Genomic DNA, 25,215 nt, shown 5'->3' on the forward strand with positions numbered 1-25,215 from the left:
CAAATAATGAAAAAGTCCTTCACAGATTGACTTTAAATTTTTTTGTATTTGTTTTCATTTAGATGAAATTTTTATGCATCTGTTTGTTGATTTTTTTTTCCATTCAAGACCTTATTAACTTCTACTCTGGAAGATGGTAATTTGCCACTTACTCACACCTTCCTGGCACCCCCTTGTCTGCCTCCTGTTGCACACACACAACTTCTCTTCTTTCATCTTTCTAATATAGTTATACCACAAATTCAGATTAAATTATACCTCAGAATTTATATTATTACGGATCTTGTAAATACTGCCTATACCTAAGCTTTGTGATGTGCTGTCACTATACTTCCTTTCTTGTACAAATTTTTGTGTTTCTTTCCTAGAGTTAATAATCATCTACTTTTTTCTTTTGCTTTAGTTCCTATATATTTATCATCGATTCTTTATTGAGTTTTTCAACAAAACTATTCATATTCTTATAGTTAGATTATGGATCAGTTCTGGCTTTTGCCCTTTAGGACATTCCTTCTGGAGAGTCCTCTATATTCCTCATTCAGTGTAGACTTTTGCTTGTTAAGCCTGTTCCACAGTGGTAACTAGGAAGCTTCATTACTTTGTGAATTTCTTTGGCTCTGCCTTGTTTTTTGGATCTCAACTTTATTTTTAATTGGTAAATCTCTTATTTTTTAAAATAAAAAACAAAAGACAAAAAAAGAGAAAGCCATATGAGTAAAATATTTTATTTAAATTCGATTTGCCAACACAAACCATAATACCCAGTGCTCATCTCATCATCTCACATGGCTTTCTGAGAAAAAATAGGAAGCCAGTATCTTTATCATTTTCTCACATTCGATTGTTTATGGTCTTGTATCATTTCATGTCTAAGATTATTATATTTATTTTTTAAGATTATCTGCTTCCTTGGATGGTCTTTGTTTTATCTAAGTTGAATGTTTTCATTTGTTTTGCCCTCTTTCATGTTAGAGGTATTTCTAAAATGTGTGATGATTCTGAACAGTTCTTTCATCATATTTAAGAATGAGACAATGGAAAGCTGATTAGTAGATCTATACAATGGATTTCATTATAGTATGGTAGCCATTTGGCTCTTTTGTTTGGGATTCTCCAAATGTTGGTAACTACAGATCTTTGCTTTGGGAATTACCCTAGAATGTCCAGAATGACATCCTTCAGTCTCTTTCGAAAAGCTGTTAGCCTAGCTAGTAGCATTCTGGAATTTGAGGTCAGGTGGGGGTTGATGCTGAGTCTCTCTCAGTTCAGTATGTAGACTTTTACTCAGTCACTCTGTCTTCAGTCCCTGTTGCCTTGAGGTCCAGAGCTGATCTGGCTTAGTTTCTCTAGAGTAATCTTGCTTTTTATGCTGAGGGGAGAGAATTGCACTGGCCTGACTGCTCAGCATAGGAGAGGAGATTTAGGTGTCTGAGTGTTTCTGATGTAGACTCTTAACCAATAGAGTCTCTTATTTGCAACCCTATCTTTATTGTAGCCGTCAGTATTGAAATCAATTTCTGAGAATTTCTGGGGTTGCTTCTTACTGGTGTCTCTTTTAGTAGTTGCTTATATTTTAGCTTTTTCTGTTCTGAGTAGTCAGCTACCACATGTCCATCTGCTTTTCATTTTTCCATGCTTTCATTATATGTCTCTGCTGTCATTTGTGATTGTCGTCTCTAACATTCTCTTTCTTTGTGGATTTAAAACACTTGCCTCTTTCTCATTTTTAGTGCAATTTTAGGAGGGAGCAGATAAAAATGCTTATATTCAATCCAATATAGTTTGTTATAATTACATTCCCTTTGGAGGAATTTCTGGTAGGGATAAATTATCTACAGGATAGAAGTACATTTTAGAGGCATTTAGGATGAGAGAATAGACTTAAATTCTTTAATTTATCAGTGAATTATTTTGGATATCTTGTCTTGTCAGAGTAAGAAATTACTCTATGTTCTAGGGAAGACACTGAAGAAGTAGGTATCTAAATAGTGAATATGTTCATATGGGTGTCTAAAGAGTCCACTTGAGCAATCTTTCTTTTCCTTTTTTTTTAATAAATTTATTTTTTATTGGTGTTCAATTTACCAACATACAGAATAACACCCAGTGCTCATCCCATCAAATGCCCCCCTCAGTGCTCGTCACCCATTCACCCCCACCCCCTGCCCTCCTCCCCTTCCACCACCCCTAGTTCATTTCCCAGAGTTAGGAGTCTTTATGTTCTGTCTCCCTTTCTGATCTTTCTTTTTTTCCCTTTATATCACCTTTATGGTGATTTTGTATATATTAAGTATATATTCATTTCATTTTTTAAAAGTTATTAAAAGCTAGAAACATATATCCTATTTATATAACAATAGAAGGATGTACAGAGGAAAGGACCATTGACCTAGTTCTTGGGAGCAGGGATAAAAGTGTCAGGAATGCTTACCTGGGTGGTTGTTAAAGTTCAGCTTCATCCTAAAGTATGAACTTGAGGGCAGCCCGGGTGGTTCATCGGTTTAGCACCGCCTTCAGCCCAGGGCATGATCCTGGAGACCTGGGATCGAGTCCCACGTCAGGCTCCCTGCATGGAGCCTACTTCTCCCTCTGTCTGTGTCTCTGTCTCTCTCTCCTCTCTGTTTCTCATGACTAAATAAATAAAATCTTTAAAAAAAAAATTTTAGAAAAAAAAAAAAGTATGAACTTGAAGGAGTCAGGCAAACATGGAGAATGGGTGTGAAATGAAGCCCAGATGGGGGTAAGGAGGACATTTCCTACAGTGGGGAAAATATGGCTAACCTATTGGGGCATTGTTTCATTACTTATTCATTTTCTCTTATGATTTCAATGTCTACTAGTACTTTTGCCATAGTCTATAAAAACTGTAAGAAAATAAAACAAACCAATTTCTCTGGTTTTGTCAATTCCTTCTTCCTTTTATAGCTGCGATTCTTGAAAAAAATGCTATTCTTTATTCCATTTCCCAATTTCTAATTGTTTATTTATTTATTTTTTAAATAAATTTATTTTTTATTAGTGTTCAATTTGCCAACATACAGAATAACACCCAGTGCTCATCCCATCAAGTGCCCCCCCCAGTGCCCATCACCCAGTCACCCCCACCCCCCGCCCACCTGCCCTTCCACCACCCCTAGTTCGTTTCCCAGAGTTAGGAGTCTCTCATGTTCTGTCTCCCTCCCTGATATTTCTGACTCATTTTTTCTCCTTTCCCCTTTATTCCCTTTCATTATTTTTTATATTCCCCAAATGAATGAGACCATATAATGTTTGTCCTTCTCCAATTGACTTATTTCACTCAGCATAATACCCTCCAGTTCCATCCACGTCGAAGCAAATGGTGGTTATTTGTCGTTTCTAATGGCTGAGTAATATTCCATTGTATACATAGACCACATCTTCTTTATCCATTCATTTTTCGATGGACACTGAGGCTCCTTCCACAGTTTGGCTATTGTGGACATTACTGCTAGAAACATCGGGGTGAAGGTGTCTCGGCGTTTCATTCCATCTGTATCTTTGGGGTAAATCCCCAGCAGTGCAATTGCTGGGTCATAGGGCAGATCTATTTTTAACTCTTTGAGGAACCTCCACACAGTTTTCCAGAGTGGCTGCACCATTTCACATTTCCACCAACAGTGCAGGAGGGTTCCCTTTTCTCTGCATCCTCTCCAACATTTGTGGTTTCCTGCCTTGTTAATTTTCCCCATTCTCACTGGTGTGAGGTGGTATCTCATTGTGGTTTTGATTTGTATTCCCCTGATGGCAGGTGATGCAGAGCATTTTCTCATGTGCTTGTTGGCCATGTCTATGTCTTCCTCTGTGAGATTTCTGTTCATGTCTTTTGCCCATTTCACGATTGGATTGTTTGTTTCTTTGGTGTTGAGTTTAATAAGTTCTTTATAGATCTTGGATACTAGCCCTTTATCTGATATGTCATTTGCAAATATCTTCTCCCATTCTGTAGGTTGTCTTTTAGTTTTGTTGACTGTATCTTTTGCTGTGCAGAAGCTTTGTATCTTGATGAAGTCCCAATAGTTCATTTTTGCTTTTGTTTCTTTTACCTTCGTGGATGTATCTTGCAAGAAGTTACTGTGGCTGAGTTCAAAAAGGGTGTTGCCTGTGTTGTCCTCTAGGATTTGGATGGAATCTTGTCTCACATTAGATCTTTCATCCATCTTGAGTTTATCTTTGTGTATGGTGAAAGAGAGTGGTCTAGTTTCATTCTTCTGCATGTGGATGTCCAGTTTTCCCAGCACCACTTATTGAAGAGACTGTCTTTTTTCCAGTGGATAGTCTTTCCTCCTTTGTCGAATATTAGTTAACCATAAAGTTGAGGGTCCACTTCTGGATTCTCTATTCTGTTCCATTGATCTATGTGTCTGTTTTTGTGCCTGTACCACACTGTCTTGATGACCACAGCTTTGTAGTACAACCTGAAATCTGGCATTGTGATGCCCCCAGTTATGGTTTTCTTTTTTAAAATTCCCCTGGCTATTCGGTGTCTTTTCTGATTCTACAAAAATCTTAAAATAATTCGTTCCAACTCTCTGAAGAAAGTCCGTGGTATTTTGATAGGGATTGCATTAAATGTGTAAATTGCCCTGGGTAACATTGACATTTTCACAATATTAATTCTTCCATTCCATGAGCATGGAATATTTTTCCATCTCTTTGTGTCTTCCTCAATTTTTTTCAGGAGTGTTCTGTAGTTTTTAGGGTATAGATCCTTTTCCTCTTTGGTTAGGTTTATTCCTAGGTATCTTATGCTTTTGGGTGCAATTGTAAATGGGATTGACTCCTTAATTTCTCTTTCTTCAGTCTCATTGTTAGTGTATAGAAATGCCACTCACTTCTGGGCATTGATTTCTAATTGTTTAATATGTATTTCTCCCCAGGCTATAAAGTCTATGAGGGTTTTATTGGTTTTCTGCACTAATATTCCCTAGTCCTAGCACAGTGTCTGGAGGAGTAGACACTCAGTATTTATTTACTTGTCTGTACTTAACTGACTCACGGTAATTCACTTTTCCACTCTATTGAAGCTGTTCTGCGAAAGATCACTTGTGATCTAGTTGGTGTGGACTTTTTTGGTCTCTTTTGAGTCTTCAAATTTGATGGTTTTCTTTCTTAGAACTCTTTTCCCTGTACTTCTGAGATTTCATATTTCAAACCTCTTTGCTGAATTTCAAAAATATATCTTTAACTATATGTTGTGACCTCAAGGGCAACTAAAACTTAAGATGTTCCAAACTAAATCTTTGTCTTTTCCTGAATACCACTTCTCCTCCTGAAGTGCCCCGTTTGACGAAGCTTGTCTTCCTACAGCTGCCTAACCAGAAATCTGAAATATATCCTAAACTCCTATTTCTCCTTTCTCTTTCCCTTCAGACACCAGGATCCATCAATTCTTCTTAACATTTTTGATATTCTTCTCATCTCTATTCCTACCTTATTTGTTTTTTTTAAATGGAAAATCTGTTTTCAAACTTTTAACCTTTCTTGCCTGAACTTCTTCACTTCTCTCTGAGTTGTTTTTTCTGCCTCCAATTTTGAGTTACCCCATCCTGTTGTCCTTACTGCTGCCAGTGGTCGCTCTAAAACAGCAGGTATTACTCTCGTAATTAAAATCCTTCAATGATTTCATGTTAGGTTCAGGATAAGACTTACAAAAATCTCAATATGATATAGAAATTCTATAGGCTCTAACTCCTGCCTGTGTCTTGTTCTAGCCTCTGTCTCTCAACCCTAAAACTTAAAGATAAAAATGTGTTTAATTCTTATAACTGAGTATAATAGGATAGATGTAGTAGGGAATCACAATAATTGTTGAATCAAAAGGAGGATGGGGAATAGACAGGGAAGAAATGAAAGAAGAACTGAGTCTCACACTTCCCTCTCCACTGCCAACTTTTCATCAGGCCATATTAGCTGTAATTTGGTTGTATTTCTACATTTTGCCAGTAGGTGCCACCATAAAATGCATACTATACTTTCCTGAAAAATCTTAAATTAAGGGTTTCTTGTTACATAAAGTAGTTCTCTGTTGTTCAACTATTTAAGATTATGTATTTCAAGTTTATAATAGCAACTTGAATATTTATTGGACTAAATATAATACATTTATAGAATGTTAAATCTAGTTGAAATTATCCAGTCCAAAATATTGTTACATTTTTTTCTCATTTAAAAATATTCTAGAAGCATTTTGATATATCTTATGGAGTACTTTTAAGCATACTTAATTTTAATTTTTAAAAATTTATTTAAAGGTTTTATTTATTTACTTGAGAGAGATAGAGAACAAGTGGTGGGGAAGGGCAGGGAGAGAGAGAAGCAGACTCCCTGCTGAGCAGGGAGGGCTCCATCCTATGACCTAGAGATCATGACCTGAGCCAAAGGAAGATGCTTAACCCACTGAGCCATCCAGGCACCCGCATACTTAGTTTTTACAGATATGTTTTAGCAAGTAGTTATCTAATTCTTGAATATGGTAGGGGAAAGCCAACCCATATAGTAAAGATATTCAGTAATTACAGTGAAGTATTACCAATCTGTTTGTATTATTGCTTATTGGTCTGTCTCAGTCACTAGGTATTAATACAAGCCTGTGGATTTGTGTTTTTCTTTTCCCTTTTTCTGCCCTAGGGCCCTAATGTGACACATTTGTTTGTAAAGAACTGCAATTTACCTCTTTTTCACTTAAATTCTTCTATTAATATTTGTCCAGAGTACTCATAATGTATCTTCTGGGTTGCCTTCCTGAATAACTCCTTTTTCCCTTACCCACCCACTCAGACTCCCTCCGTATCTCACTTTCTAACATGATCAGTTGTGACCTCTTAAAGAGAAAATATGTTGTTCATTGTATCCCAGTGCCTAACACAAATGTCCTGGTGTTATTTGAGTTAAAACTTCAGAGATGCCAGTCTCTAGAAGCAAGAGTCTGGATTATGCCACCATGTTGCTGTGCAGATATTTGGCTCTTAGGAGAGAATGTATAACAATGGACTGGTCGTAGCACTGGTGTTTGAGGTATTTTGCCGAGGTCAAAATGTTGAGCTTCATAATATCTGAAACACAAATCTTATAAATTTTTTCCTAATATAACTCAGGGTATTATATCATCTTTAATATTTTAGTGTATTTGTTCTTATAGAAAGAGTGAGAAAAGGAGGGAAAGGTGACTTTAACCTAATACTGTTGAAAGCATTTTTTTTTGTTCTTGTAATTGACATTAAAACACTCTTTCATATTTTATTATCCTTTTGAATCTTTTCCAAAACTCTTCCATTAGATTACTTCCCAGAGAATGCACATAGTGTGTTGTGTTTTCATTTTGGCTTCATTTCATCCAATTACTTTCTGTGCTTTTGATTGAAAATCAAGGGAAAACACTGAAAAAGAAAGTGCCTATATATATATATATATAACAGTTCTTAGAGTTTACTCAGACTTCTGATTACACATTTATGGCAGACTAGGTCCCGGTTGACCCTTCCACTGAAAATTGTTAGTAATGCTGGATAGCATATTTTAAAAATACTTCTTCAATGCATTGATGATTAGGCATATGTAATGAAAATATAAGCCGAAAACTAGGGGAGGGAAGACAGCCGGAGAGGGGAGTCTAGAAGGGAAGTGAGCTTTTATTTTGAGAGTATTTAGCAATTCGGAAGATCTATTCTTACAGCCTCTAGAGTCTGAGAGTGCAAAGACAAAGCCCAGGGACTGCCTAAGGTGAGGAGTCTATTGGAACATACCCACTCGACAGGGCTACCCACTCTGTGAAATGAACTGAGAGTAAGGGCTTTAGCCTGATAAAGGGTTTCTATAAAACCCTACTTAATGGTAAAATGTTTTAGCATCCTTTTTAGGATTTAGGACAAGATAAGAGTTCTTGCTCTTATCATTTCTTTTTTAGTGTACTATCAGATATTCAATTCAGTGTAGTAAGGCAAGGAAAAGAAAAAGGAGATTTAACAGTTAAAAGGAAGAAATAAAAAAAAAGGGAAGAAATAAAGTTCTATTTGATGATAATAGGATTGTAGATGTAGAAAACTCCAGGAATTTAGAGACAAATTATTAATATTAATAATAGTGTTTAACAGTGTTGCTGGACACAAGGTCAATAAACAAGCCATTGTATTCCTATGCTGTCACCAAATAGAAAACTTAAAAAAAGAAAAAGAGCTTCAAGAATATAAAATACATAAAAAAAAATCTAATAAAGTCATACTAATCCTTCCCCTTCAACTAGTTCAGGTTGAAATTCTCTGATTGCCTTCTTCCACCCAGGGCTTTGTGTCTTGATCAAAGTGCTACCAGAGATTTTTGTCTTCAGGAAAAACCATTTATTCTGCTTGCCTCCCATTTAACAGCTCCCAACTTTCCACTCTAGCTCTTGTTTTTTCCTTTTTTGGGGAGAGATTAAGTGGTACTTAGAGATTTCCCCCTGTTCCTGCCAAATTCAGTAAGATATTCCCCCAGAGTATTTATTTAGTCTGCCATAGTGTAAGTGGAAAGTCCATAAGTACTTTTGTATCAAAAATAACAATAATAGTAAAAAATATATATCTTATGTCTTACTATTAAACATTTTTGATTGTTGTGTGTGATAATGGTCATTTACTCAACAAACGTATCATTTCTTCTGTGTGCCAAATATAAACTGGTAGTATAAAGATTAGTAAATATTGTTCCTTTCTCAGGGAGCTCTTTTCTTTTCTCTTTTCGTTTCTTCCTTTATTTTTAAATGAAATGTTTCCCAAGCTTATGTAGTTGTCAGAATCACCTGTAGTACTTTCAAAACAATGCAACTGTTTTGTATCCTTCTAAGCAGTTTGTGATTCAACAGGGTGTGAGCTGGAGTTGATATTTTAAACAAATGCTGAATATGATTCTGATAATCAGCCAAATGTGGGAGACACTAGTCTAATCGACCATTAAGTGTCTCTGCAGTTTTCTTCTCTATCTTGCTTTCTCTATTTGGAACAGCTATTTGAATGTAAACAATCATATTTCCAGTGTTTGTTATGAAACCTGGCTTCTTCCCCAAAACATAAAACCTGGCAATTAGGCAGTCTGGATAAAAACTTTAATTCATAATTTCCTTTATGCTGCCATAAAAGTCACAGAAAAGTTAAATAACATACCCAAGGTAGAAGGCAGAGGTGGGAAGCAGGATGTGGGAGATGGGATCTGTTATTCTGTGCTCAGGCAGCTGCCTTTATAGCCAGGACATACCACCTTCTTCTTCAGCACCATGCCGCCTTTCCAGGGATACCTTTAGGGAGAGAGATCTCCTGACTTAAAAAAAAAAAAAAAAAAAAAAAAAAGTCCTCTCCTAGTGTTGGGCACCTCTAATTTCTTCCTTGTAATAGATCAAACTCCTTCTTCCTATATATTTCTTACATTTTTTTAGGTCAGCCTTCTAGAGCAGGAACTGCAACCTAAATTCATTTCAGGTTCAGGCTTAGTATAAAGAAATAATTGATTTCAGGTTTTTAAAAACACTTGTCTATTGAACATAGTTGGTCCAGTCTTTGGTTTGCTTTAGATCAATATTAACTAGCCTTAACTTCCCCCTTGCACACAATAACAATTCTCTTATCAGAATGCAATGTCCTGTTTCAGGTCAGTCCTCACGACCTCCTTCCTAATCCAGAACACTCTTGTGTTCTTGGACAAGCTGTTTAACCTTTTTGAGACTCAATTTTCTCATCTGTGATTTGAGAATAATAAAACTTACTCAATTGATTTTAAGATTTAAGTAATGTAGGATTCTAGGTATTCACTGAAAGATAGTGTTTCTGTTACCTTGTATCTAAACGTACATATTTTAAGTATATTATGTGTATATGGCTGCACTGCACTTGAAACTGTTATTATATATAACTAAAATATTTCCCTTCAGCTTTCAAATCAGGGAAGAAGTAACTTTGTTGAAATGACTTGCTTTAAGAAAAACCTTAATTTTCTTGCTCATAGTTCTCATTCTTTTCTTAAATGTGTTAGTTTGATTTATAAGATCAAAGTCATATTTTTTTAAAAGTGTTGATTAACTTTGAGAAGTTTATTTTCAAGCTCATACGCATCGTGTCATTTCTAATACTATTATAAAGGTGATCTTATTTCTATCTTCAGCATTGCAGGGGGTCGGATACTCTCAGTGATAAAGATGCAGCTGATTAAAGGCCAGAACAGCAGGGATCCTTTTTGTAAAGCAGTAGAGGAAGTTGCTCAGGATTTGGATTTGAGGATTAAAAATATTATCAATTCTCAACAAGGAGATGTAGCTGTTAGTACTACTGACATCAGTCCTGCCCGGGTAATGAACTTTTTATTTTTCATTATCCTTCTATACAAAACATTGTCACTTCTACTTATTATAGAAATGGTTTACTATTGCTACTTAAGCCAGAAGAATGTTTTTCCTGTGTTATGAGATATTGGAAATTTATGTTTCTCAATAGGATTATCGACTTGAGTAAATCATAACATCTTTGGGCCAAATTCTATTTGTTAAAGTGGGGTTTTGGATAATCTTCAGTATCCCTTGTAGCACTAGTTTATAATTCTTAGTGGATGTTAAAGTGTTTTACAGTGTTTTTCAGTAATTATTCTTATGGGACCATTATTTTGCCATCTATTCAAATATAAAATAAGAGCTGGGTTTCTCTGGTTCTGATCCCTGTATTAGGTACTGTGTAGAACAGCAATAGAAATGGTTTCTATTCAGTTTATTTTTCTTAAGTATAATTATTTCATCTTTATGATCTGTTGGTTTCTATCTCTATTACCAGCCTCCTGCAAAATGAGGAATTTTTCCTATGCTTAGTAATCTTTTAACTATATATCCCAGAATGTTTACCTCTTTCTTGTTTTTTTTTTCTTTTTTTTTTAACATAGGTACTCAATCATTGTACAGTGTTAGTATTACAGGAGAAATTGGCTACCATCTTTCAGCTGTAGAAAAGAATTTGGGAGTATGTGTGATAATCCATTTGTTGCAGTTTAATTACTCAAGAAACAAAAGCCCCCTTCCATAGGTGTGACTGTGATAATCTGTGTATGAAGAAAGACTTTTGCTTATGTTTTATTATTCATCTATCTATCCACAGTCTTTGGGAACCATTTTTAATTGTTTTTCTGTAACAATGCATGTTTTTGGATGTATTTGAAGATGGGACATGGGGGAGATTCTGTGTTGTTGCCCCATGTGTTTTATGTTTGTTAACACTTACTGTGACTAGCACTTTGTAATGCAGCTGTTGGTTACTCACTTATTTTATTAAGGAGACTATGGGTTCCTTGAAGTGGTGGTGTTTACCTCTGTAGCCTAAACTTCAAACACTGTGCTTAGGACTTGGTATGTGTTTATCAGTGGATTACTGAATGAATGAATGTCAACTCATTTTTTTTAATTTTTGCATTTGAATAGATCTTTACAGCCATCTATTTGGTTTAGTATTCAGATCAACAGAACCCCAACTCTCTTTGGCATAAGAAAGAGAAAATACACAGGGAGGCTAAATCCTGAGGCTAAGGTCACCAAGCTAGCTAGTTACTAAATTTTCTGACTTAAAGCCAGATGTTATTTTGACCAGAACCAATATCTTTCTGTGATGCTATTATGCTATTATTTTCTATATTTTCTATATTCTTTTATGCTTTGGGAAGGTGACAAGATTGATTTTAGTATGACTTGAGGGGGAAATATCACGTGCCTTAAAGCCATTTCCCATGATTGATTTTTTTTTTTTTTTTATAACATAAACAATAGGAGACCAGTGGCACAAGAAATGAAAAAGAATGGCTGATCACCCAACTCTGGTGATTGTTAACTTTTTTTTTTTTTTGATTGTTAACTTCTACTTAATAGTATTTATTGTTCTAGCCAAAGTCTTATGCCATAAACCATGGGACTGCATACTGTGGCAGAGATACTGTGAAAACTTTACTAGTTCTTTTGGATGAAGAAGCAGCCAGTATGCCTACCAAAAACAAAGCAGAGCTTTTATATGATGATGAAAACACAGTTCATAATAATGGAATTTCTATTCTTACACTTTTTAGGTAAGTAATGTAGAAGTTATATGTATGTGAGTATTTAGTCTATAAAGGGAATTTTTGAAAAAACACCTCTTGGATTAAAAAGAAATATATTATGGTAAGAAACTTAGAAACTAGAGAAAAGTATGACGAGAGAAAACAAGTTAAAAGGAGATTGAACATTTGGATATGAGAAAGTTTTTATAAACATATAGTATTTTATGAGAGTATGGCAAGTATTTTTGTTTTTATTTTTTGGCGCTTGTATTTTGCTTTGGAAATATTTATTTCTTTGCTGTGTATGTCAAGAACTTTGGTAACTGCTTTCACTCATGTTATCTCAGCCCTTGTACAACATCTTTCAGTGATATCCAAAAAAATTAGATACTTGAGAGACAGAGATTAAGTAATTTGCCTAAGACAGTACAGTTAGCAAGTAGCAAGTGTCTTACCCCAAAACCTAAGGTCTGTCCTCCAAAGATTGTACTGCTGTGCACAAGAACAGGAGATGGGGAATATAAAAAATAATGAAAGGGATTAAAGGGGAAAGGAGAGAAAATCAGTGGGAAATATCAGTGAGGGTGACAGAGCATGAGAGACTCCTAACTCTGGGAAATGAACAAGGGGTGGTAGAAGGGGAGGTGGGCGGGGGGTTGGGGTGACTGGGTGATGGGCACTGAGGGGGGCACTTGACGGGATGAGCACTGGGTGTTATACTATGTGTTGGCAAATCGAACTCCAATTAAAAAAAAAAAAGGAGAGAGCATGTATACCAGACTACATGGGAGTTGACATATGTCGGTTCGTCATCGTATGAAGAAAAATACTTGACTAAATTAATGTGTTGATATTCTGGACAAGACATTGATACACTCCAGTTTTAACAACAACTAGGTCAAACACTGAGTAGGTTGGTATTGTTGTCCATTAATGAATGTTCATTTGTAGAAAAATGTAAAGTTTTAGAACGATTTTAAATTGTATTTAGTACCTTGTGGAGAAACTTTACAAAATCATCCTACTTGTTTGCTCTCTTCTATTTTTCTTTTCTCTTTGAAGAGAAACTTTGCAATGACCTGTCATTGAGTGTTGTCCTCCAATTTATTTTAAATCTTCTTCACCAGCTTTCAGTGATTATTATTTTATATTTCAGTGTGATATAATTTTCCCATGTTCTATCTTAAAAGTGTTCAAATATTTTCGTAACAATGAGAATTTATTCTTTCAATGATTTATGAAAAAAGTGGAAAGAAAATGAACCTTGGTTGTTTTTCTTTTACTTTACTTCTGTTTAACAAAGTTTGCTTTTTAGATAAAAACATAAATGATTAAATTTTCTCTCAGATTCAATTCTACCGTTTTCTTAGAGAAAGTTATTTTGTGTTTATAGAATTTTATTAAACAAAATCAATCCCTACATCCACTTTAAAGAAGTATTTTTCTCAACCATGTGGCCAAACATATTTTAATTGTTTACAGTTACCTTAACATTTGCAGTTGTCATTATGCAAACAAGTGCCAATTCATGGTAAGGTGAATTTTTAGTGGTCTGCATTGGAATGATAAAATTAAGGACAATGTGGTGTATGAATATAAGTCAATATAAGGTTATAAACTAGTGTTTCTTAGAATAGACTATTCTTTATCCTTATATAATAGTCTTTTGAGTTAAAGAGGTTATGACTCTGGCTCTATTAAGCCAGAAAGGAATTTATTGAGGAATCCAGGTTTGTCTGGCTCCAAAGCTCCAGTGTTTCTTTCTCCATTGTGCCTTCTTTGACTGTCCTATTTCTAAACTGTATTTTTCTCTTGAATTCCCCTGCTACAGCACTTGTCCTTTTTTATTTTAAATTTTAGTTGTGTGGATATCTTATTTCCTTAGGCTTCAGGAGTCTGAATTCAGGGCAATGAATGAATCTACTTTCTATCCTTTATAATATCTTGTACAGTACCATATGTATATTAGAAACCCAAATATGTAGTGACTGAATCAATTAACTTAGCAAATTATCAATACTTAAAACTCTCATTAGTAGTACTGACACTTTTATACAGTGCTATAAACAATTAGATTCAGTTGTCTTTTTATTTTATAACTGCTTTTGGGTAAGAGAGGGGCAAAAACAAGTTAAAAAGCTACTTTTGTTTATATGTTTTTTGCTTTTTTTGGACATAGATCTCCCATACAAGTGAAAAATTCATCAATGAAATCTCTAAGAGAACGCATCTGTAAGTCAATGCAAGAGAAAAAAATTAAGGTACGGTTTCATGTACTGTCATAAAAATGATAAAAATGGTTTTATTTGTAGAAGAAAAATAGAAAGCTGAGCTGGATATTATAAATATACATTGTACTTGGAGCCATAAGACTTAAATGGAAAATGAGTTATGGCAGTGACATATAGAAACTTTACTCTTATATAATCGTGGCTGATTAGTCTTTGGTTTATTCAATCTGCTGTACCTAAATGAAGGAAAGAATTAAGTACTTGCTATTTTAAGTGTTCAATACATATTGTTCAGTGAATGAAGGCAAAAGTAAAGAAGATATGATGTTCTCACTTACATTTCTCACATTTTAAACTGATTCTTGAAAGACTACATAATTTCCATTTTGTTCCTGTCTGAAGACATATAGCAGAATATCATTCATTGTAGATTAAGACAAGAACATTTCAGATTGTTTATTGATTAGAGCTATTCTTTATAACTTTATTTTATTTGAGCTAAGTTTGCCCTCATTCAAACATTTGTTCCTGTAAGTAGCCAATAATGTGTTTTTTTTTAAGTATTTAAAATTTTCTTGGTCTTCTTTTCTTTTTTTTTCTTTTTTTCTTTTTCTTTTTTATTCTTGGTCTTATTTTCAAAAAGAAATTTGGTCTTAACTCATTCGGCATACATTTATTGAGCATCTGCTATGTGCTAGATATTCTTCTATGGTTAAGAATTCATTCATTTGTTCAAAATTTTCATGTAAAATTTACAATTACCTTAAATTATCAAAGTTATTCATCTTGATACAACTTTAAGAACTCTAATTTGTATGCTTTTTATATCGCATTTGGTAAGTTAGTCCCAATTCGCAGAACTTTTAGTTATCTGTTTCATACCCAAAACCCATTCAATTTATATTAATAAGTCTTATCTTTCTTTTGGTTATTATTTGTTGTCAGTACTTAATACCTGTGGAATATGTCAAGGAGTTTTATACAATTTTTCTATGAGTAAAATTTGTCAATCCTTTGTTATATTACATAAGCACTTACAGTCAAGGCATAAGATCTTTTTGAAAAAAATCCATTCTTTCGACTTTATTAGAACCAGAAATGTAATGTACAAATTCTTTAATTTTTTTCCCTGCTATGGATACTTACAAACTTTAATATTTTCATTTAAAGATCATTGGTATAATACCCCTTAGTTCTACCCATGTCAACGCAAATGACAAGATTTCATTTTTTTTGATGGCTGAGTAATACTCCATTGTATTTATACCACCTCTTCTTTATCCATTCATTGGTCAATGGACATCTGGGCTCTTCCCATAGTTTGAACTAGAGAGTTTTATGCTAAGGGAAATAAGTCATTCAGAGAAAGACAATTATCAAATGATTTCACTCATCTGTAGAATTTAAGAAATAAAACAGGGTTGTAGAAGAAGGGAGGGAAAAATAAAGTGATGAAATCAGGGGAGACAAACCATAAGAGACTTAACCATAGGAAACAAACTGAGGGTTGTTGGAGGGAAGAGAGAGTTGGAAGGATGGGGTAACTGGGTGATGGGCATTCAGGAGGGCATGTGATATAATGAGCACTGGACTGGATGTGATAGATCACTGAACTCTACTCTGAAACTAACACTATATGTTAATTAATTGAATTTAAATAAAGAATAAAGATCAATGGGATATTTTGTTAGAATTAACTAAATCAAAATGAAAAAAATCTATTTTAAGAATAAGGTGGGTTTTTTCAATTTTATTTTTTTTAGGAACTGGTAAGAGTCAGCTCATTACAATAAAATGTATAGTCAAATTTAGAAAGTTTTGGGAAGTAGAGGAGATATTATCTAATGCTGTCTCATTTATGGATGTGGAGACCAAAATCTTGAGAAAACACCTTGTCCAAGATCTCATAACTACTATGAAATGTGGGCAAAGCCATGGTTAAATACTAATGAAATTATAATTACATTGCTACCTTTACTTAATAGTGGAGCTGGCTTAGTCTACATAGCTCTGACACAAAATGGCAATGGAGAGAGGAAGGAATTGGTGTTTATGATTATATCTTACTGTACAATGGTCTTTATAAAAGCAAAGTCTTATTGTCTGGTTACTTTTGCTCTTTTGGCATATAGTTCTTTTTTAATCATGGAAAGAATACATGATTTACATTTGAAATGGTGTCTTGCAAAGAGCACTTCAAAAATAGAAAATATTAGGGTACTTAGAATTTTGATGTCATAGATGATAATTGATTGGAAGTATCCATGTCATTATTATATGGGGCAAATGAACTTTTCTTAGATTTTAGTTTATCATTTATAAATAAAAATAAACACCCCTCTGATCACAAAATCTTATGAAACCATATTCATTTTAAGTCCTCAAGTTTTATTTCCTACTATTGCTTATTTAGGAAACTTGTCCATGGTGGTCAAATAAATTCTACTGTGATAGATAGGAACCTTTAGGGAATGGTTACATCCCAACACCCCCTCATCCCCCATTTCAAGCAGTTTATACAAGTATCCTCATATCTCTTTCTTAAAAGATTTTAAGATTTTATTTTAAGGATACTTACCTCCTTATATCTCTGTAAATTAATTGTATTCCTTTCATGGTTTAGCAGTATTTTGTGCATCAGGCACAACTGAAAAGTCCCATGTACAGGTGTTTTCCTTATTCTGAGTTTAATGTTTTTGCCCATATACATACAATAATACATAGGATAATCAGCAGTAACTGATTTAGTAATTTAAGTGAGCTGATCAGGAAAATGCTGGATCTTTAAAACATAGAGTAGCTAGGACAGTGAAAATTAGGGTTTAGGTGGTTTGAAAATAGACTGGCTATAATTGGTACCTTTATAAGTAGTCAGGCAGCCCAATGCTCATGGTGTTGGAAAATTCTTAAATAGATATCCAAGTTGAACTTTTAGAGTCTTAGAAAACTCTGGGTACATCCAAATTAAAATGTTAGATTGAGCTTAACTCATAGAATTTCTCTCTCCTTACAATGTCTATAAAATAGTAACTAGCAAAAGCATTCATCGAGAGCAAACAATAAAGAATAATACAACTAGATACAATAACTTCAAAAATGAGGCCAAGGAAAGAATCTGAAGATTTTGGGGGGAAGAGTCACAATATGACTTAATAACAATATAGCCACAGTCCCCAGATACTATACTAGTGAGAATTATCACTAATATATCCCAAACTGAGGGGCCAACTAAGTGCGTGTGTTCCTTTTTTTTCCTTCCCCCCCTTATTAGAGAAATAGTAGAAGTGGCAACGAGGGATGCCTGGGTGGCTGGCTCAGCAGTTGAGCATCTGCCTTCGGCTCAGATCATGATCCTGGGGTCCTGAGATCCAGTCCTGCATTGGGCTCCTCACAGGGAGCCTGCTTCTCCCTCTGCTTGTGTCTCTGCCTCTCTCTGTGTGTATCTCATGAATAATAATAATAATAATAATAAAAAAGTGGCAACTAGATAGTAATGAGTAATGTGGTTAAAATGTGAAAAATGAACGCTAGAACTTATATACTTACACAGATGAAGCCTCCAATGCCACGTGATGAACTGGGGAAATGATCCAAATGACCCCCTTCCATTTGAATGAGATATAGTGGCTAAGTAGACGGAGTAAACCTTCTTACAGTACATATAATGCATAATAAACTCCTACGAGAAAGTGTAGCACCCAGAACATTTTCAAACTGTCTCCTCTGCTGTGTCCACCATTCCTCAGGCTACTGAAAATGAGGAATAACAAAGTATGCGGCCTTCAAAATGTAACTGAGGAGAAAATAAAATGCTCTCAAATAAGGAGGGAACAGAATCAAGAAATCACTAACGGTCTTAGAGGCTTCTGTTTGGAGCTAGGATACGGTGGCAGAAAACAATTTCTGCTACAATAACAAAATGAAAAGCATATAAATGGGAGAGAATATATTTTAAAGACATAGGAAAGCTATGTAAGCAAAGTGGTTTAAGTAAACTAAAAATCTGAGGAGGGTAAAGTCCTTCTGAGGTGAGCACCTTATTATCAGCTTCTTTCTTCCCCAGGATTATTTGCCAGTTTTAGATACATGCCAAGGATTGATATTTGACCACATAAAGGAACTACTGGTAGAAAGAGGGACCAACAAAGACTGTGGATATCTTGAGGGCTGGCAACAGTTTGGAACCTTTAGGAGCCCTGAATGCATGGTTATTTTTACCTAGCGCACATATTCTGGATTTTGAAGCTGAGTGGGAGGCCGAAGAGCTTGTTTGGTAAACTAATATTGTCTGTGCTCTTGAGCGAGCTAGAAGACAAGGCTCTGCTTGAGGAGTGGGACCCACGTTCAACATGTGGCTGTCTCCTTTCACATATTTGTCATATTTGGAAATGAAGTAAGATGGGAGGCCAAAGAGTACAATGTATAAACCTCTGAAAGGCAAACTGAACCCTCCCTCCCCCCACCCAGACTTTTAGGTCAGAGATGATAGAGATTCACAACGTTCTTGACTTAAAGCCAGGGAAGGACATTCCTGAGGAAGAGATTAGAATCAGAAGTCAGATGTAAGTTATGACACATGTTATTGAGCTCTTGGTCAGCCCAGTCCCTGACTGCACTGAGGTTATCAGCCCTTTGCTATGTCTACCTACTAGAGACAAGGGAAACCTTGTCTAGTGGAAGAAGGTTCTTCATCGGGAGCCTCTACACTTTCTTTACACACAGTATCCAGCATGAAATAAAATATACTGGACATGAAAAGAAATAGGAAGTCTTGTCTTTTAATTAAGAGGGAAAACTAACAATAGTGGCAGATGCACAGATAATCCAGATATTTGAATCAGCTGACAAGGAATTGAATATTTTTTGATATGTAAAAGTTAGGAAAAGAAGGGCAAAATGAATGAAAAATTGGGGAATTCCAGCAGAGAATTAAAATCTATGAAACTGTATAGAAGCCATTCCAGAACTGTAAAAACATTATCTGAAATTAAGAACTCATTACTTGATTTTAATAGTAGACTGGATGTAGCATTAGGTTGCAAAACTAGACTTGAAGATAGGTTGTTAGAAAAATTAGAAAAAGTCTAACATGTCTAATGTGCCCAATTAGAGTCCCAGAAGGAGAGGAGAAAATAGGAAAGAAATGGTATTTCCAGAAGATAAAATGATTGTAATTTTTTCCCAAAGCCTAATTGGTCCTTTTATATCAGTTGATACTTAGAAGACGTAGGGAACAGACGGGAGGTCTCTCTTACTAATATAAAGTTGCATATGGGTTCCAGTCTTAGAGACTCAGGAAACAGAAAATGTCTGAGTCCTTTGAGGATCCATTTGCGGCACATAAAATGGCACAGAATGGGGCACCTGGGTGGTTCAGTCGGTGAAGTGTCTGCCTTCGGCTCAGGTCATGATCCCAGGGTCCTGGGATATACTACATGTGGCTAGCAGAGTATAAAAACAGTTGCAGTTCTGGTGGATTAGATAACCACAAAAGAAATAACTAGAGACCAATAAGTAAAGGAAATGGTGCTCTGACCACGAGAGATGAGAATAAGATTTAAATAGAATGGAAGAGAGACTTCCAAGCTGAGCACATAACCTGATGAAAGTATTAGATTATCTCAGTGGTATAGACTGTATATTGGGTAGTTGTAGAAAATAAGTGAATAAATAGTATGAGGCAAGGTTAAGGAAAATGTGGCTTTTGTGGTTTTAAGGAATAGTTTTTTCTTTCTTTTTTTTTTTTTTTTTTTTTGTAGGGCTTATTATGTGCATGAGAACCTGAGAAAGGTGGACTATTTAAGACCCGTAAAGGGACGGTGGATCTAATAGGGCCTACAGACTCAGATGCATAATTCTCAGTACCTAAATATGAGGTAGGTTTTCCCTGTGTGTATGCATCTCTCTTGTTCCTTTACCCAATGGCATCACCATTCTGTTGAATAGAGGAGTTTACTTTGTCTAGACATGTTTTTCTATCTCAAAGCTTTTGTCCTCAGAGTGATTTAGCTGTTCTTTGCCCATCTACTTCTCTCATTTCTGTATCACATGGTTTCCTTTCGTTCTGTTAAGGAGTAGAATCCATTCTGTAAGTCTCTTTCTTTCTCTAAGCTTTGCTTACTCATGTCTCTGTTCCCTCATGCCTTCCTCTTGCTCTTGTTATACTGTTAAAATTTTACTTATTAATTGATTCATTCATCAACATGTATTATTAAATGCCTCCTGGGTACCAGACAATGTTCTAGGCACTAGGAATAGGGTAGTGAACAAAACAGACAAAAACCTTGCCCTCATGGACAGGTCTTCCCCAAATATTTGTAGGGCTGGGATACAAGAATATAAACAAAAGTCATTGGCCCACTCCTGGATCCCCTTTCAACCCTTATTCTGTGCCACACTCAGGGACACTCCACCAAGAGGTGTGCACACTCTACTCTCCATCACCCTCGCCATAAACTGTAAGTCCTTGAGCCTAGAGCAAGAGGCTAGTCCAGTAAGGAGGGGAGGGCCGCAGGAGGGCCAGAGCAGGTCACCAGTTGCCATACTAAGGGTTTCATTCATGGAGCTTCCATTTTAGTTGGGAGAGGCAAATAATGAACAAAACAAGTGAATCACGGGGAGCATTAGAAGGTTAGTAGTGCTGTGGAGTGAAATAAAGCTGCAGAAGGGAGTAAGGAGAGTGTGTTCCTTTGTGTGTGTTTTGGCTTTAAATAGGATGCTCAGGGACTCCTGGTGGCTCAGCAGTTGAGCGGCTGCCTCTGGCTCAGGGCATGATCCCGGTCCCGGAATCAGTTCCGCATTGGGTTTCCTGCATGGAGCCTGCTTCTCCCTCTGCCTGTGTCTGTCTGTCTGTCTGTCTCTCTCTCTCTCTTTCTCTCTCTCTCTCTGTGTGTCTATCATGAATAAATAAGTAAAATCTTTAAAAATAAATAAATAAATAAATAAATGGATAGATAGGATGCTCAGTAGAGGTTTTTTTGAGAAGGTGACATTAAGCAAAGACTAAGAGAGTGAGCAGCGTTTTTCAGTAGAATGAAAATGGGATGTTTGTATTAAATGAAACTAAAGTTGAATTCATTGGGCTGAAATAAATTGGCATTTATTGAGTACCTACAAAGTGTCAAGTGTTATATTAGGCATTTTATATCCTTCATTCCAGTTAATCCTTGTTCACTTCTAGAAGGCATCATTTTCTAGTCTTATAGTTAGTAAGTAAAAGAGCAGGGTTTGTATTCAAGTATAAGACTTCAAAGACGTCATGCTATTTCCAAAGAATAAGTAAAGGCATAGTAATTATAGTGAAGAGTTATAAAAAAATAATGCTACTACTTTTGCTACTATTGTGTGTAGTAATGCTACTATTATCTTTCTTAACAAAATAAGTGAAATTTCACTGACGAAGAAATTATTTGATGCATTTACAATCCATATACCATTAAGGGTAGCAAATTTGTTCTTTTGAAAAGATAATAATATATGAAAAGATAAATTTAGAATTTATTTTCAGTTATATATTACCTATGTATTTTGAGAATAATTTACTTTTTCTTTTTTTTTATAATTTTTTAAATTTAATTTCCTTTTTCGAACTTGCTGATATATTTATCAGCATAATGAGGCTTACCACTTTCATTATCTTAGTGCAACTAACTCTGAGAATGACTGCCACTTTTTGGTGTTTTGACTCATTTGTTTTGATTTAACAGGAGTCAGGCTTTCCTATGTGAAGTACTATTTTCCTCAAAGTGGGAACCTACTAATAATTCCAATTTAAAAAGAGCTTGTGGCAAAAGGACTTTTCCAATTCTTGGCAAGTTTGAAGTTCATTGCAATTTTACTGTGGATAGAAATCTTTCCAAAGGGGGGAAATCACTCTACAAAGGAAAACATTCAATCCTTTTCTGTCATGTGATTTGAACATAAAATGATTTTAACAGCCATGTATGAATCTGGACATTATTCTTAGTTGTTTAGTACTTCAAAAGCACTTTCAAGAGGGAATTGTTTTGCTTGTTTGTGATTCCAAATCAAATACACAGAAAGATTTGGAAGATTTACAACAGGAAGTAATCTCAATTCTATGTAGCCACTAATCTTGTGCAGAAAAATTCAACTTTTATGAACAAAGGAAAAGCAATCTCTTTTAAATTATGAATACAAGCCAGTGCATTTTGTATTGTTTCAATAACTAAAATGAAGATGCTGATTATAAGTTCAGTTTTTGAGTGGCATTCCTAGAATAATTTTAGAGCTGGCCTGGTCCTGAGGAATCCAATTTAACATATTTCTTACTCTGCAGAAAAATTATCCCCATATATGTTATTGCATTAATTAATTGCATGGTGTCTACATGGATCTCTAGAACTTATATAGTCCTTTTTTTACCTGTATTTAATTCTGACAGTTATGTGAAATAAATATTATTCCTATTTGTGGATAAATGAAAGGTTTAGAGGTTTACCTGAAATCATCTAGTTTATAAGTGATAGGGCCAGTATTAGAAGGCAGTTCTTTTAACTGCAAATCTGATTCCTTTCCCATCACATCATTGTGCATCTTTTTGTGCATGATCAGTGAAAATCTCTAGGTCTTTTTCATTTGTTACTTTTAAGTCAGGTTTTCCTCATCATCATCTGTAATGGATATTTTGATCTTAAATATAGGAGTTTGGTTATCCTCATTCATCTTCATCTTATTATTTTCTACTTATGGTTCTAGCTTTCTGACATCTTTTCAGTCTTGAGTCTGTTATCCAATTTATTTATTATTTCTTCCAGCAGCAGGTCAACAACAGGTTTTATAAGTAGAATGTCTTGATTATAAGAGTCATCCTAGTAATCTCTTTAATATTCTGGGTGCCTATCACATAGTTGGAACTAAGTCATAATTGATTTTAAAAAAAAGAAATTTTTGTAAGGGCAGGGAAAAGAAAACCCATATATAATTTCTTACAAAAAGAAAAACAAGTACCTTCAATGTAACTACTTAGTTACTTCTTTTGGACATAAGTATTCCAAGATTACCATAGAACTGTTGTGGTTCTGAGGTTTTGATATTTTTATAAGTGATATTTTTTGTAGTGTATAAAGTGGTTAACTATTTCCTTTCACATCTGAATTCATGCTCAGTATTTTAAAAATCCATTGCCTTATAATTCTGGTTTTCTGAAATTACCCTACTGTCACCGAGGCTCACGAATTTCTCTCTAGGAGGCCTGAAGATAGGAAATCTAGTATAAAGAGGGCTATGCACTTATTTTGTCACTGTATTTACGTCAAAAATTACTAAAAATAACACAGCTTTCTAAAGAAATGTTTATTTTTGCGAACCATGAGATTGAGAAAACATCAATTTTCTTTTTTTATATGTATATTTTTTTATTGGAGTTCAATTTGCCAACATATAGTATATCACTCAGTGCTCATCCTGTCAAGTGTGCCCCTCAGTACCCATCACCCAGTCACCCCATCCCCCCGCGCACCTCCCCTTCCACTACCCTTTGTAAGTTTCCCAGAGTTAGGAGTCTCTTGTGTTTTGTCAATTTTTTGTACTAAATATATAATTATTGTATTTATATTTAGAGTGTTTTGTGGGTAGTGCTGATACAGATTCTGTGGTGGGATGCTAGAATCCTCCAAGCCACTCACAGGTGCATTCACCGTCTGGGTACTATGAAAGTGATAGTCACCTAGCATTCATTTGCGTTCGTGGGCTTACCATACTCTTTATAACTAATTTTGGGCAATAAGTTTAAAATTTTCCCTAAGCAGTAACTCTGATCCAATGAAAGATATGTTGTGGGATGTCACAGATAATAATAATGATAATATTAAAGATATTTCAACAGTACTGGTTTTGCAGATAGAAATAAAAGGTTTTTGATAACATAGTAATAATGTGATGTAATATAAACTTATAAAGTTCATTTTATTAACAAAATTTATTTTAATAGCTTTATTATTTGATTTAATTCTGTATTTTTGGAATTACTAAAGTCCAGAAAAAAGTCTAGTTAAAACCTTTAGCTATGGGATCCCTGGGTGGTGCAGCGGTTTAGCGCCTGCCTTTGGCCTGGGGCGCGATCTTGGAGACCCGGGATCTAATCCCACGTCAGGCTCCCGGTGCATGGAGCCTGCTTCTCCCTCTGCCTATGTCTCTGCCTCTCTCTCTCTCTCTGTGTGACTATCATAAATAAATAAAAATTAAAAAAAAACCCTTTAGTTATATTTTAGGTCATCTCATGATGGAAACTGTATAGTGGTAGTTATATTCATATAGATTCAGGATCCGTCATCCATAAACAAGAGCCTACTCTCTTGTATTGTTTAAAATAGTTTTTGATTTTTTACATTTTCACATTTCTTTCAATTTTGTGAATTTTTGTGCTTAAAATGGACGCTATCAAACTCCAGTTGTCTAAATTTTGAAGCAAATTAAACATGACTTTTAATGATCTGGGAACTGGAACTCTCATAGACATACCATTTGTCAGAAGGATATAAAACTTGTCATCCTGGGAACACTTGCTTTTTGCCTTTTTTTTAAAGATCTATCATCTATCTATCTATCTATCTATCTATCTATCTATCTATCATCATCTATCTTTCTTTCTATCTATTTAGAGAGAATAGGTGCTAGCAAAAGCATGGGGGAAGGGGCAAAGGGAAAGGGAGAAGGAGAGAAGCAAACTCCTCGCTGAGCATGGAGCCTGGCCTGGGGGTCAATCTCAGGACGCTGAGATTGAAATAGAAAATTGGATGGTTAACCGACCGAGCCACCCAGGTGCCCTTTGGAAACACTTGCTCTTATGAAGCAACTGGATTAATTTAATTTCTTTTAAACTGAAGCCTGTGAATTTCACTGCCATTATTTTTGCAAACATTTAAGTTGATTAATACAGTAATCTTTCTGAATGTATAATATAATATTAAAC

At 35.1% G+C, this 25,215-nt stretch overlaps 1 protein-coding gene across 7 annotated transcripts in view; it reads left to right on the plus strand.

The window, feature by feature from the left end:
- The window catches only part of PARPBP (PARP1 binding protein), a 67,138-nt gene that overhangs the window by 37,031 nt on the left and 4,892 nt on the right, over window positions 1–25,215 (plus strand). For 5 of the 7 annotated variants that reach the window (XM_077846100.1, XM_077846103.1, XM_077846099.1 and 2 more), the window contains 3 exons: window positions 10,147–10,330; window positions 11,900–12,078; window positions 14,231–14,312. In XM_077846100.1, coding sequence (XP_077702226.1) covers window positions 10,147–10,330; window positions 11,900–12,078; window positions 14,231–14,312 — 445 coding nt within the window. Of the gene's footprint in view, window positions 1–10,146; window positions 10,331–11,899; window positions 12,079–14,230; window positions 14,313–20,041; window positions 20,159–25,215 lie in introns of those variants that run through there. The other 2 variants (XR_013350876.1, XM_077846104.1) reach the window with 2 other exon arrangements.

Source organism: Canis aureus, chromosome 13, assembly GCF_053574225.1.
Source record: "Canis aureus isolate CA01 chromosome 13, VMU_Caureus_v.1.0, whole genome shotgun sequence".
In the NCBI taxonomy this organism is placed as follows: domain Eukaryota; kingdom Metazoa; phylum Chordata; class Mammalia; order Carnivora; family Canidae; genus Canis; species Canis aureus.